We start from the raw sequence: 15,959 nt of genomic DNA, 5'->3' as shown, positions 1-15,959 counted from the left end.
CTATAAACCTCACAGAGCCTGAGACCTTTCCAACGAATGCAAAATCGTGGAAATCGGTTCGTGCGTTCTGGAGTTATAGCGTCAGGAAGGAAAACCCGACTTATTTTTATATAGTAGATATTAATATATTTTCACAGTATATCTCGGAGTTGGGTGTGCCTCTTGGCAAAGGCCTCATCTAACGCTTTCCACTGTTCTCTATCTTTTGTGACTTCAGTTGTAGCCTGCTGTTAGTTTCAGTTCGTCCTCCCATCTCTTGCGTGGTCAGCCTCTTCTTCGTTTTCTGTCACCACCATTTCGTCAATATTTTGCTCCATTTCTCATGGGAGCTCCGTAGCATATGATCCGTCCATCTCCAATTCATTTGGTCTATCTTAGTGAGAATGTCTGACACAACTGTTCTAGCTCTTATGTCTGCGTTTATTTTGTTCTTATGCTCAGCATACTTCTTTTCATGACTCTTTAGCAGTGTGCTAGCATATCCCTGTGCTGGATAGAGAGTGCCCAAGTTTCGCAGCCATAGGTAAGGCAGGGTGGAATACATGTGTTTAAGACTTTTCTGTATATTTTTTCGCTGAAATCTGTGTTTGTGTTTTGTGTTTTCATGATCTCCCTCAATGACCAATATTTTTCCATCCATTTGCTCTCTTTGTTGGTTAGAGAGATAATTTGCCATATCAAAAGATATGTAGATACTTTATGACCAATATCACGTCGTAAGAGTCACTCACGTCGCGTCATACTAATTGCCGAGTGCTTGTCAAAGAAGCCGGCGACGAATATTATAGTGCATGGGGTAGCGAATGCTTGAAAAAACTGGCAAAGATCGACCAGAAATTTCCATACCGGGTTCCTTTTTAAGTTATATTTTTTTAAAAGAACAGAGAGCAAACGGGCTCACCTGATGGTGATACCGCCCATTGACACTCAATGCCAGAGGGCTCGTGAGTACGTTGCCCGCCTTTAAATTATTATTATTATTTTATATTAATTGGGGTCTTAATAAAAATGACCAATAAATATTGATTTCAATAATATTTACTACGCTGACCCGCGTTACATGACAGTTACGAAACCTATGAATGTTTTAGATTGGATTCTTTTTTCCGTAAACTTTTTGAGACAAATACAAGAAATAAAAAAGGAACTATAATAGACTTTTACCGACTTTGTTTTATATATTAAGATTACAGTACTGAATGTTTCTATCCCTTTTACGCCAATCGTGGTTGGTTATTGATAAAACCGTTTTTTAGCGCAGTATGTTGCTAAATGTATCAACAATATAAATATTTTTATTAGAAGGAATCCTAAGCCGCCGACTATGATTTGGGTAAGGGTAATGAGAGTCTGGAATGAACCGTAAGGTCGTACAATGAAAGGGTACCGCACGACATCTGATAAGCATGGTTTGCGAATTTTGAGGCGGCAGGTACTTTCGCGTACATGATACTCGTACTTGGTACATTCACGTAGACAATTTATATTCTAAGATCGGAAAGTCATTCATTTTGTTAAGTTATCATAAATATAATTTTAGCTTTCAATTAACTTGAAAAATGTATCAGCCTGTCTATACTTCTTTACTTACACTGTTAATTTTGACTATTATTATTTTTTCTACTATTTTTATTACATTATTTTTCTTTTTTGCGTCTGAGGTGCAAAATAACTGTTGTGGTCTCTGGCAGAATGACCAGCGCTGTGGAACACGAGCTCCACAGCATAATGCTGTGCCAGGGCCAGTTACAACCAGAACACACACACATTACACTTAAAATGTACCTTATTCCTTAATTTTTTTTTTAAATTTTTCTTTCTTTTTTTGATTATTATTACGTGTGTTTCTGTGTGTGTATTTCGTTAGTAATAAATTTTATGTCTATACTAATGAAGTGGAAAGATTTGTTTTACATGTTTATAAAGGATTAATTAAAAAACCATCAGATCGATTTCAAACATTATTCACCATTATAATCTTAACCTTCATGCACAAAACTTAATTACAAAAAAGTGGTTTCAGCATACCGAATGCATTGCTTCATATATTTGTGTTGAAATTTTATTCATAGAATTTCAGACAAGCTAAACTTTGAACTTCGAACAAAACTTGCAGCATTAAGATGATCCGTAGCATGCATAACAATGAAACGTCATAAATATGACGAACTTCACGCGACTCATCTCTCCCAAATTAAGCAACATTTTTCCTCCCGTATTTATTAATCTCTGGGTACGTCAACGCAGTGAGAAATGACGGCTGCCAAAGTTAAGTCGGTTGAGCCAAGACGCCTGAGTTATAGCCGTTTGTTGAGAGAAGGGATGGAGGCCATTAGGGCGCGAGCATAATCCTTATCGGCCAAGTTGCACTTAGGATTAGCTCTGTCAGAAGTAGCTTTTTTCGACCATTGACGGGACTTGTCCAGCTGTGATTAGAGGATTAGGGGAATGCTTTATGTGTATCCGATTGTCTGTCTTAAATTAGTTACGGTACACAAAAAACACCCTATGTAGACAAAGGACGTAAGCCGAGTTACGCGATTCTAAATCTTAGTATCGTTTACACGCCACCACCTTCACATAGTAAGGTGAAAGACAGAGCAGTGTTGGCCTAGTGGCTTCAGCGTGGGACTCTCATCCCTGAGGTCATAGGTTCGATCCCCGTCTGTGCACCAATGGATTTTCTATGTGCGCATTTAACATTCGCTCGAACGGTAAAGGAAAATATCGTTTGACATGTCTTAGACCCTTAAAGTCGACGGCGTGCATCAGGCACTGGAGGCTGATCACCTTGCTTATTAGATTGAAAAATGATCATGAAACAGATTCAGAAATCTGAGGCCCAGACCTAAAGAGGTTGTAGCGCCACTGATTTTTTTAAGGTAAAAGACCGTGTGTAAAACGGTCTATAATAACTCGAACGGTAAAGGAAAATATCGTGAGGAAACCGACATGTCTTAGACCCTTAAAGTCGACGGCGTGTGTCAGGCACTGGAGGCTGATCACATTGCCTATTAGATTGAAAAATGATCATGAAACAGATTCAGAAATCTGAGGCCTAGACCTAAAGAGGTTGTAACACCACTGATTTTTTTTTAAGGTGTAAAACGGTCTATAATAACAATTAAAGAGATAAAAATTTGTCTTACGTGTCGGCGGGGTAAAATATTATTAGTTACGCATATATTTTTGAATAGCTTATAAATTCTCCACATCATACATACGAAACCGCAATAAAACGTTATCGTCCAAAAAATTGTTAAGAAGGCACCATCCCATACTTGGCAATCGCGTTTATTGACACACACAATGTGACTATTATACGAAAAAGTTTTATTATACTAGAATGTTCAAGTTAAATTTTCGCATTGGCACCTTGCCCCGTTCCTAACGTCTTGCGGGATGTTGTTAAGGCATTATAGGGATGTAGATCGACGGTATCGGTAATAAAACTTTATATTGGCTCTGCGTGGCTCCCGGTATTATGTATATCGTAAATACTTAACTATAGATAACCCTATTGTCTGCTTTTACAGCCGTTTTGTTGGCATTCCTTCAGTTCTATGAATCTTAAGTACATCTTTAGTGAGACGTGAACTTAAATTTATTCATTGACTCAATCATCGTTTGCAGAGGATTCATCATCTTTCGTATAATTTTTACAGAACTACACAATCTGCGTACACAAACCAACATAACATTTTTGTATGTATAGATAACATGTGACCTTCCTATTATCATAAAGTTTATCTCAAAGCCTACAGCTTTAGCAAACTACTTTAGGCAATAAATTTTTTTCATGAATACACAAAATCACTAGTATCAATAGCAGCATGAAGATACGCTTTTAATTGTGTGGCGCAATACATTTCCTAGCACTATATTGTTTTAACAATCCTTTTAAGCGCGTACAAATATTCTTCCACTAATAAATTTAAATAATAAGATGCAAAGAGAGTTTTTCTCTGCATTATTTCTAGTCGGATGGATGTAATTCAACCTCAAAATAAACAACTTTCACAAATGATTATTTAACACGAACGAATAAATTAAACCCGACTTTAGAATTTTTCCAACGCATTTAATAAGTAAATCTCGCGGTTATCACTCAACAAAAGGTAACAAAGGAAATCTGGGACGGCAAAATGAAGGCGATATTAAACTGCAACTACAAAAGTTACCTCGCATTTATCACATTTACAGTAGTAATATTTTCAAAGCCATGTTTTGACACAGATTACTTTCTTTGTGCAAAGTGTGGTTTTCGTAATTTAGCATATATTTATATAGGTCTTGGTAATAATAATAGTAATATATTTTCTCCCATATAACATTTACAACAAACATTAAGATTACAGTTGAGAAGGTATTGGGAGACTGGTTTCCAAACTAGGTAAGAACCTGTGATATGGATAACCAGGCTTCCAATCCACAGCAAAGTCATATTGAGTGGTAACAAAAAGTACATAGGTACATATATGGGTAGGCAAACAAATTTAACGTTTTAAATAAGGAAAGAAAAACAAAACAGTCAACTAGTTAGAAGTTAGTAGAAATAAAGTTGTATGGGTGTATGTGAGGGTGTGTATGTGTGTGTGGCAGTTCACATTGCCATCTTATAATCTTATGGCAATGTGAACTGTCTTTATTTAAGGTAATTGAGCCAGCCCCTCTACCGTAAACCCTGTGTACATCCTCTTTCTAACGACACACTCCAATTGCGATGTAGACGTATTAGCGTGGTAGCGCTTATATTGCAAAGGGAGCGTTTAAGTATTACGTAACGAATTTTGGGGGGTAGGGGGTCCTATTTTAAAACGTTACGATGCGGGGCGGGGATTAAATTACGCGTTATTTTTAATATTATTTTCGACTTTCCACTAGTTTACACCACATAATGGTAACTTTTAGGTAGGTTAAAAAGTCACTAGGTGGTCACGAAACGTTTTACTATACTTGGGTACAGAAAAACGTTACGGCGCGTTACATGGGGAGGGGGGCAATAATCTCCAAAAATTGCGTGACGTAATACTTGAACGCTCCCAAACCTGGAATAACAGGAATCGGAGTTGAAGTTCTGACGAAGATTAATCCTTCAATCATATTGCATGTTCCAAAGTTTAACGTATTATCTTGAAACGTATTCAGAAATATAAAGTCAACAAAGTTTAAACTTGACTAAAAGCTTCATTTTAAGTTAGAAGTTAATTTAATACTAAGGAATAATTTGTTCAGAAAGGGACATTTATTCTATACACTGTATAGCTTTGTCTACATATAATATACACCTTGATTTCATGTCAACAAACATGTCTAAATTGATATGTAATTTTCGGAAAACTAATCAATGTTTAAGTAAACACACTGAAGTTTCATATGGAAACAAATATTTGTCATTACTTTGACTTGACTTTGTCTACATCTCGAGTTTACGCATGTGATTCACTTTATGTAAAACTTTTTCCTCGTATGACAAACTGACCTACTTCGTAAATATTTTCATTACGTACCTGATGTTTTTGTAGATGGTAGCGTGGTTTCGATATGAACCTTAGACTTTGCAGTTTTTATCAATGTTTAAGCGTGGTTATTTTATTATATATCAACATATTAAAAACTCATAGCTGTACTGGAATGTCCTAGCTTTGAGTCGGAAATAATAATTCTAGCAGGTTGCCACTAATGTTATAAATCTAAAATAATAATTGAAATAGATTTGGGACTTTGCACACAGAAGCAAACCGCTACATGTTCATCAATTGTAACGTAAAATATAAATAAAATAATAATTATAAAAACCTATACATAAGTTAGTGAGCAGTGTTGGCCTAGTGGCTTCAGCACGCGACTCTCATACCTGAGGTCGTAGGTTCTTTCCCCGGCTGTGCACCAATGAACTTTCTATGTGCGCATTTAATATTTGCTGGAACGGTGAAGGAAAACATCGTGAGGAAACCGACATGTCTTAGACCCAAAAAGTCGAAGGCGTGTGTCAGGCACTGGCTGATCACCAACTTGCCTATTAGATTAAAAAAAATGATCATGAAACAGTTTCAGAAATCTGAGGCCAAGACGAGAGGTTTATTTTATACATAAGTTAGTATTACAGAGACTAAAATATTAATAAACGCAATAATGGCTCATTTTTATGTTATTATGTTTCAGGATTTTAAATTATTTTTAAACGGAGCTTAACGTAGGAAGTAACTTTACTTAAAAAATAGCACCTCATCCGGATCAGTTTCATTAATCACGCACTTGACGAAAAAGTGAATCTGCATCACAATGGGATTTTGGGGCAAATCAATTAATCATATATCCTCACAATGCTGGCCGTTAACTTCCTTGTTAAGGAATCTGATAATGGCCTACATTACAAAATCAAATCGCATAACGAAATATTTTTTAGTGTAAAAATACTGTTATGGTAGGTAGCGGCATACAATATCGGTTAAGAACACAAAAATTCTGGGAATACCTACACCTAAGATTAAAGTATGAGATTTTCTCTTAGGAAGTAATAGTATAAATTACCGATAAAAAAATATATAATGAGAAACGTTAAAAGAGCCAAGTGTTCGAAATGAAAAGTCAATTAGTTTTTTGTTTAGATTTTTTAAATGCTTAAATACATATGTACTAAAGTAGTCGATAACATACTATATAGATAATATATAAAGATAATTTTGAAATCAGTAAAACGGCTGAAATGTAATCTTCACCGCTTGAAAATTTCAACATTGCAAAAGAGTTCCAGATATGCGTGGTTATATTCCCGAAAAATGTCGATGTCGAAAACGTCGGGGTTGATAAATGGTCAAAATTTTGTTTAACTTTTAAAGTTCGCTCGTTTTCTAAAATATCGACTATGTTGACATTTTAATACCAGCTTTAAAATATATGGCGCTTCTGTACGGTTAATACGTTTTATCTAAACAGTCATAAATTTTTGGAATTTGTCACAATATACGCGTTTGGTTATTATTTAAATTTGGAATACTTGATATGTACAAATTTGGATTAGGTCAAAGTTTTGTTTACGTCTCTTAAAAGGTTGGCAGTAGAAGACAACAGTGACATTTTAATAAGTAATTTCCTTCAGGTGGATACACCGGACAGCGTGCTACAAAGTGGCTTAGGCCTCGGTCCAGGACCTGACACAGCTCTAAGGTCCATGGTTGACCCTAGAGACTATGATCGGCTACGCTTCTTTCAAATGACAGCCGCCCAACCAAACACCTTTGAAGAAACTATACATAGGGTGAGCCTTCGTTTTCCTGCGTGAAGATAAATATAAAGTACTGTGTTTTAGCTTTGACCGTCGTAGTAACAATAATGAGATTTAGACATCCAATATAAGCTTTATAAACTTTTCAAATTTAACGCAAAACACAGTAACTTTCAAAATTTCAGCAGGAAAACTTTCTGTTACACTCGGGTTGGCAAAAGCGTAATTATGTTAATGCTCTAATTTTACTATCGATCGATCATTTTGGCCCTAAATCGGTCGATATTTTTGCCAACGGAGATGTAATGGATGTTCAAAATTCAAAATTTTCATCGCCTACAAGTTTTGGTTTACACATTTGGAATGCTCGGAGATTAGGAGGTGGCTATCATTTCAGCTTTTCTAAACATCATTTATAAACAGTGTATTCTTAAATAAAAATGTATTATGCACGACACGATACTGTTGCACCGTAGATTGGTTGCATGCAAATGTTTTGAGTCTTTAGTGGAGTGTGTAAAACTTCGCATGCGCGTTTATTATTAAGGCTATACTTTAAGTTCGTTAATTGTATATCAATAGTGGATCCTCGTGAGATACGCTTGCAAAATTGCGCAGAGGAACAGTTATTGTTATTATAATACATACAAATTAAATATGGTATAAATTATTCTCACGAGGATCAGGATGAAGCAATGCTCGCAGCATGCAGTCTTAAGCAATTCGTAAAAATTAATTATGTGCATGGACGGTTGTATAGAATGTACGTTTTAATAAACAGTGCACCTTTTTCCTTCATCATTCAATGATATGATCTTTTATATTATGTTATCATTATTTATTTCAATATGCGGAATGCACCATTTAAATCGCAAATCATAAAAGGTTTTACTATAAATTTAAATGTTGGACGATCTCGCTTGAAAAACTTTATAAAGGATATAACTTTCATAAACTTTTAAATAAATGAGATATTGTGCTTGTTGCAGTTAAAAGTTCAAGAGGCGATGAAGAAAAAGGACAAATTGGCGAGAGAACAAGAAGAGGTAAGTTTTTTCTCATAGAGCGGTGCAGTTTAAACATTTTATCGATAAAATAATCGACATATATTAACTTGTATAAGATGGATATTGAAACACAAAGTCTAGTATAGAAAGGTAACGGTATAAAAATAAAAGCAAAGTTAAAATATTAGGCTTTCATAATCCCAACAATACAGCATTCTCAAAGTTCACAGTGTCCCTGACATTGTGTATTGATTAAGGGAAATTCAAAACTAATACAAGCGTAACAGAGTTGGTAATCCCGAGCTCACATCGGTTTGGCGCTGGCCTCCGACTAATCATGCTCTAATCTGCAGCTAAGCCTGTTGGAACTTGTACCGCTTCGATACGAAACTTCGGAAGCCTTTCGCTAAGCATGTTACATTCGTTTCTGCTCTCTTGTAAATTACTCTGAAAGTTTATTACTTCGATACTATTACTTAAGAACATGCTGTATAAGAATCACGAGTCGTTAAAGAATAATCCATAAAAAAAAAGGTTGCGTGTACTTATGTACGCGCGTAAGAAGTTATACTTCTTTGGCTTTCTTTATTATTTTTAAATATAATTAATTAATATTTAACGTAAACAATTTAATAATATTTAGTATTTTATTCTATTATTAATTCAATTTAATAAATTGGTATGTTTCATAACCTTTTAACTAAGTAACAATAGGTCTTTGTGAAAAAACATTGCTAAATTTCTTTGAAAAAATAATTAAACCTCCTTTATTTGTTTAAAAGGTAAATGTCATTATGGTCATTCAAAATTCTTGGCATCGCTGCTAACTTCACGCATATTCTATTTCTTTTAACTTGTAGATTGTCTTATTCCCATCTCGCTCGCGCACGCTATAATCACACTGACAACTTTGTGTCACGGTGCGCGCGCAATCGTAAAATTTCACTCTCATCAATTTTTCATAACGCGCCTATAGAAGTATAACTTCAAAAATCTTTATTGTTTGATTTCTGAATAACTTTAATTGTTCCATATGAAACTGTCAAGATGTAAAGAACCAAAACCGAAATCGTGAAACAACACAAAATAAATCTATATTTTCTCAGTACATAAATTAACTTTATTATCTTCAATACGTTTCTACTTACGTGGAATTGGTTGTACACAAGCTTTGAATATTTATTGTTCCCTTTGCAATTTTCTTTGTTTTATATTGCTTGTATTCCACCTCGTTAGCGGATGCCTTTACACCCACGCTGATTTGATCATTCCTTTTATTATAATATTGTTATTGTTGAAGACTAATTAAAGGCTATTTTTGTAATGTTTATTTAGAGTATATATTTTTTACAGATCCTACGGGACATCAGACACGGTCTCATCAATATGGGACGGGACGGGGTTCGTGGTCCGTTTGGAGGTATATATGTGAAATTATCATATACAAAAAAATCCGTTTGGAATTTTGAAACAATATTTTCAGTATTTCAGTAATAACTATGATCCAATGGATGATTAAAGTAAATTTTACTGAAATTTCAATTAAAGTAAAAAAAATGACAATTTTTCTAAAGTCTGTGTCTAGACAGTCACACTCTTGTGTCTACTGAATGTTCTATAGTTGCTTCAAGGTACTTTGGCCGTATTTGATGTGAGCATTGTTATGAACCACTTATGTTATGCATTCTAAATTCAAAATTGATTTGGGCTTTCTTTGGTTTTGTTTGAATTAGATCACAATCGGAATTTAATTTGCTTGAATGAACTCTAAGAATTAAGGTCAAAATATCATAAGGTCATGAGTAAAAACTTCAGAAAATAATAATTAAATGGGATAATAAATTTGAAGCATGTTACTTGCACGATGTTTTGACACTTAATTTACTGGTCATCTTGACGGAATGCTTACTTTGATATTGTCATTGATTTATCGTTCGGTATCGCAATCATCCGGTATGCTTTCGATGTGCATCCTTCATCAATCATACATTGAAATGACTCGAGAATCGATGCGATAGAAACTCATTAAACAAGAAGAGATAAATAACAAAAATAAACCGGTTATTTCAAACCATCATCACAGCTACGAAGTTTTGTTTGCGTCGAAATGCTAAGTGCATGTTTTTGAAAATATAATTTTGCATCAACCACGCACGGCTTTCCGATGTTCGTACACAGCTTACCTGCAGTGTTGTCAGTGAAACCGCCATTTAATAGGAGGGCCTTTAACGGTAAATTTTTTTGCAATTACGCTAGCACATATTTTATTTGCACTATTGAAGGTTGTGTCTTCATGTCTAATCAAAGAATCGTTTGCAGACGACACGTATATGTACGACGATGAAGCTAGAGGGTTGTCTGGACGTGGCCACTGGTATGATGAGCCACCCTATGAAAGTGATCCAGAGGACTTTCTCATGGGTGGAAACGCACCAGCTGCGACGTTTCAAAACGGCCGAGTTTGTTTCACGCTTAATCTCCGAAACGAACCGAGAGGCGAAGGCGTGATATCATTGAGAAGTGCTGGCGATATAAGCTTAGCGAGGGCTCCGCGGAGAGGATTAATAATTCCACAGAGCGGCCCCTACCCAACCACTGTGATACCGTTGCGAACTGCGAGAGATAGGGAAAGCGGGGATTACGCCGCGTCTGACATACAATCTATAGGATCGCGACTATCCGGCATATCGTTGGAATCAAACCGTTCCGAGCGGGATTCGAGACGAGGTTACAGGCAAATGTCAGGCTATCGAATAGGAATAGATCCGTTATCGCCGGCTTCATCGGATTACGAAGATCAAGAGAGCGAGACTGACTCGCAGCATATAGCGACAGTGCACAAGGTAATCGAATTACAATCAGTGAAATCAATTTAAAAGGCAATTTGAATAACATATTGGTAATAATTTTCAGTCTGCGGATGAGTTGGAAGGTGTTTCGAATTTAGTGGGAAAAGTTCGAGGTCTTAGGCAGGATGTACAAAGAAAAATATCAAGATTACGACAAGAAAGAGGTCCTGATTGTTCGGAAAGGCGAACTAGTGGGGACCAGGCGTTTCCATGTTCTAATAGTTCTTTTGAAAGTCTTCCCAGTGGATCAGGCAGTAGTGAGTGGATTTAACTCTGTGTTAATATAAATGTGTGTAAATAAGTTGTGTCTTTCTTTTCTCTGTTCCACGTCCGCAGTAAGTGATAGTATAACTCAACTGACCTCTCAACCTTTCAACTAATTAATAACATTATTAGCTTAGTGATCGACATGCCAATTAATTGAAGAAAAAAAAGCAAAATGAAGCTGCTACGTTCATTTGTTATATTGTTACCGTGTTTTAGCTACAAAAGTATTTTATAGTTTTATACAAATTGGTACGTCTATCTTTGGTCATTGTATTTAGTGAGTATATACCCTGTTAAACGAGAATTTAAAACCAGTGTCCGCCAAACATGAAAAAGCCACGCGAAATTCGTACCTTGGGGGCCTGAAGTTTTAGCGGCTGCTGCTTGTATTCCAACGCGTTTAGACGTAAATACAATGTTTATGTACAGGCACGCAGGCATTGGTTCGAGCCGGTAGTAATCATTCATCTCTCTCGGCAGAAGAAAACATAGAATTAAGTCCGGCCGGGCGGAGTCTTCTTGTACCACAAATGCTGTGCCGTGCCCGTGCTCTGGTTGATTACATACCCAATATATATGAAAAAGATGCTTTGAGATACAAGGTAAGATTAAAACGTAATTACAGGATTATAAGATTTACTCTATTTATTTAATTACACTTTTTCATTAATAGAAAAACAAATCACATAATACATAAAAATTATAAGGGATGCAACGGGCGGCCTGATCGCTAACAAGCTATCTCTTCCAGGCAATCTTAGTAAGGAAAAATTACTAAAAAAGAAATATGATGGCTAAAGTGCAAGAAGTGCATACGCAAATTTTATAAAAAAAATATAGAATTACCAACCTTAATCTAAAATAATACATGTTTTTTTAATAAAATAAACTTAAAACTTAAGAAATACAAGAATCACAAAAGTCACGATGGAGCAGGATATGATATGGTTAAGAAATGTTTATGTAGAAGAGTTTTAAAAGATAGGCAATAGTATGGAGTCGGTCAGCCTTTTCCACAACTTAATAACGTAGATCCTATGATAGTCTTGGATCTCTGAACTAAAGTTGTATAAAAAATATTAATGTTATATTTAAAAAATATTTTTATTAACAGAAAGGAGACATCATCGAAGTCATAAACATGAATGCGTCAGGAATATGGCGTGGAGTGGTCAACAACAAAGTTGGTAACTTCAAGTTTGCGAACGTTGAGGTTTTGTCAGAAAGGGATGCTTCCAGATCAAGAACTCTGAAATGGTGCAAGAGCAGAGAAAGGCTTTGGGAGACACGGCCTCGAACGGTAGAAGAGCTATTGCGAAGGATAGATCTGCCAGAATATGCCATAGCATTTGCAAGAAACGGATATGAGGATATTGAGCTTTTTAAAGAAATTGAGCCTTCAGATTTAGATTACTTGGGTATTATGACTCCAGACCATCGGACGCGTATCCTCGCTGCTGTACAACTGCTGCACCAGCTTGAATGTGAGTATAATATACTGTGCATGTATATTATGTTAATAGACAACTCTTTTAATTGTTTATTTAACTGTTTATTAATGAACTACGGCTGATTAGAATTTTTGAAGTTACTTCTTTTGGCGCGTTAGGGAAAAATAATGAGAGTAAATTTTTACGATGCGCGCGCACACCGTCATAAAAACCGACACCCTGAAGTTAGCTATAGTCAACATTTTAGTTTTTTCTATTGTTAGTGTCGTTTTTTCTACAAATGTAGAATAAGAAGATTTTTATCTTGTTACGCCAAAGAAGTATAACTTCTAACGCGTGTACATAAGTACACACACGTTTTTTTTTATAGAACAGGTGGCAAACGGGCAGGAGGCTCATCTGACGTTAAATGATACCGCCAATGGACACTCGCAATGTCAACAGAGATCGCGAGTGCGTTGTCGGCATTTTAAGAATTGGTACGCTCTTTGAAGGACCCTAAGTCGAATTGGTTTGGAAATACTTCAGCGGGCAGTTGGTTCTACATGTGTAGTGGTGCGGCAAAAACTGCCTTAAAAACATTCAGTTGTAGAAAGACTGAGTTTTAGATAAAAAATATTTATAATGTTTTGACAATATACATATAATTTGCTTGTTTAGGTGTGTGTGAGTGTGTATTATATTTGCTTAGTTCTATCAAAAATACGCGTCTGTAAATAAAAAATGGTATAATTCGAGACTCGCCTACTTCAAATAACAACCAACTATGCCATAGTCTAAAACCCGTGATGCTTAAGAACAATGTGATATTTTGAACCGTTGGTAAATCACATTTGTTCTTCTTTTATCTTTTAGTTAATATATAAAATATTTAGTTTTACAATATATTTTTATAATAAATAGGTGGCGAAGGTGAGGTTGAGGGAGACGGTGGAGGTTCTAGTTCTGAAGGCGGTGACTCACCTTTTGGCAGGAGGCAATTCCCACGTGACTCTGGATGCTACGAAGCGGGAGTTGGCGTTGGTGGCGTGCGCGTGCGCACCTCTCCTCTGGTGCACAGAACTGACGAACCCTCGCATCGGCCTCCAGAACCGGCTCCTCAAGCAAAGCGCTCTATCCGGCGGCGCCAACCCGATGACGCCGAATGCGACAGAATCGAAAGATATCCAGGTACAATTGGAGAAAAGATCGTCACTCGCGGCGGAGGGTTGCCGGGCGGAGCGAGAGACGACACTTGTGAGTCCGACCATAAGTTGAATGTCGTTAAATTTGTGGCCGGCGCCGAGACCTGTATATCTGAGAAGAGCAGCGATTCTGGCGTGAGTAGTTCGTCGCTGAGTTCCGCGCATCCGCACCGTCCCTGAGCGCGGGCCGGCGCGACCGCGTTGTCCTAGGCCACGGCGCGGGCGCCGCCCGTTCAACGAACTGATTCCCAAACTGAAGCAATTAAAGTTGAAGTTATTTACTCATAACTCAAATTTCTCTACTAGAAAAATATTTAACAAGTTCTGTGTGAACCGCTACAAACAGATCTAACCTAGGACGCTCAAATCTGCCATTTTATTTAGATTTATTTCAATTTTATAACTTTTTCTATGATATACAGTGAAAGTTTTAATAGATAATCGCATTTATAGATTAGTGATAAGACTGATATCACCTGTTTTGACATTTTTTTAATTTACTGTTACTTTAACATCAATTATTTTTTATTCATAATTTACCGTAATGTAATCCTAAACTGTGAACAACATGCATTTTAGGTATAATATCCTTACGACATAATTATTGGTTTATGCAAGCAAGGGCCTAAATAATTGCTTGTTGTGAAATGGAGAATAATTGCGTATTAGCTACAACCAAAGACGTAGCAATGAATGGTTTCTGTCAAGAACTAGAACGTGGAACTATCGGTATTTCTGATTCGTTTGACATAATGTATTTTTGAGTAGAAGCTTTTTGAAACTATGCATAATAAGGTTAAAGAAGTGTTTCTTACTTCGTTGAAATATATTATTCGAACGAGCTGCGGTTGCTGAGTTGATCTTAAATATTTTAGTTGAGTAATGTTTTGGGAATTTTGTTGTTCACAAAGAACAACAATTTATTTCCACTAGTGTACGGAAAATTTGGAAAGTAATTTGATTGCTTCGTCTATGGATGGCAATAAGTCTTCGTTATAACCGTGCGTTGTAAGCGCATCATAAATAGCAATAATTGTATATAATTAATAGATAGGTTAATTATTATATGTTGAAACTTTTATAATTTTTTAAAAGAGCTTTATGTATATAGGTGGATAGTGTAGATGGGGTGTGAAATTGAAAATTTCGCCCAAATCTTTCCCGGTTTTTGTCATTTCCCTTTAGACAATCGTTGTGATTCTAGTTAAATTCCGGTATAATAGTATAGTGAATACCTCCACTTATGAATAAATAGAGCGTTACTGCCGTTTTATGACAAAATAATTTTATAATATACAGAACAATTCCGTGAAATGCTTGATAACAGTTTTTCTTTACATTTATTCGGCCATACTCAGAGTCTTTCATTATATTATCTCTAATTATAGATTTTGTTTAAAAATTATGCGATTTAGAGAAGCACTGAATTGCGTATTATGGTGAATAAATCTGTACTAAATGGCCTAAGTAACCGTGAACGCTTTATAAAAGACTTTGAGTACGGCTGTTAATCAGCTGGTTTTGTATGACAGTTTCTAAGCGAAGCTTTAAACATTCAATTTCAGTGTTCAATAACTCCTATTCGTAATATTTCTTTTTCGTACACGAACTAGTCTGAATAAAATGTAAATAGATAGATGTTTGTTACCTGTATATTGTAGATAGAATATGTTTTCTTTGACAGTTATTGTATATTAATATCTTTATTAAAAATTAATTTTAATCACGTATTTATATTTTACTCTGTTTATGATAAGATTGTGATTTAATTTTCGTTTTTATTTCATTTAAGCAATATTTCGCAGTACTGTACTTTTGTAGCAATATTTATATTTTTTTAAAACAAACATTATGTAAGTTTTCAATTCAACAAAAAAGGATTCTAAATAAATACATCCAAATTATTTTCTTTTTTATTTCTACATTCCTTTAGAGGTAGAATACGTCCAATTGGTACATATTAAATAAAAAAA

The 15,959-nt window shown here is 35.6% G+C and overlaps 1 protein-coding gene across 6 annotated transcripts in view; it reads left to right on the top strand.

Annotated features, from left to right (window-relative positions):
* The window catches only part of LOC125052882, a 122,441-nt gene extending 106,880 nt beyond the window's left edge, over nucleotides 1–15,561 (top strand). For 2 of the 6 annotated variants that reach the window (XM_047653928.1, XM_047653927.1), the window contains exons 6-13: nucleotides 7,103–7,261; nucleotides 8,218–8,274; nucleotides 9,589–9,655; nucleotides 10,555–11,078; nucleotides 11,149–11,341; nucleotides 11,781–11,953; nucleotides 12,466–12,835; nucleotides 13,706–15,561. In XM_047653928.1, the coding sequence (XP_047509884.1) occupies nucleotides 7,103–7,261; nucleotides 8,218–8,274; nucleotides 9,589–9,655; nucleotides 10,555–11,078; nucleotides 11,149–11,341; nucleotides 11,781–11,953; nucleotides 12,466–12,835; nucleotides 13,706–14,166 (2,004 nt within the window). In that variant the 3' untranslated portion in view covers nucleotides 14,167–15,561. The remainder of the gene's footprint in view (nucleotides 1–7,102; nucleotides 7,262–8,217; nucleotides 8,275–9,588; nucleotides 9,656–10,554; nucleotides 11,079–11,148; nucleotides 11,342–11,780; nucleotides 11,954–12,465; nucleotides 12,836–13,705) is intronic. The other 4 variants (XM_047653930.1, XM_047653931.1, XM_047653933.1 and 1 more) reach the window with 4 other exon arrangements.
* Nucleotides 15,562–15,959: the final 398 nt, after the last annotated feature.

Source organism: Pieris napi, chromosome 10, assembly GCF_905475465.1.
Source record: "Pieris napi chromosome 10, ilPieNapi1.2, whole genome shotgun sequence".
NCBI lineage: Eukaryota > Metazoa > Arthropoda > Insecta > Lepidoptera > Pieridae > Pieris > Pieris napi.
This window is presented reverse-complemented; position numbering and strand designations above follow the sequence as displayed.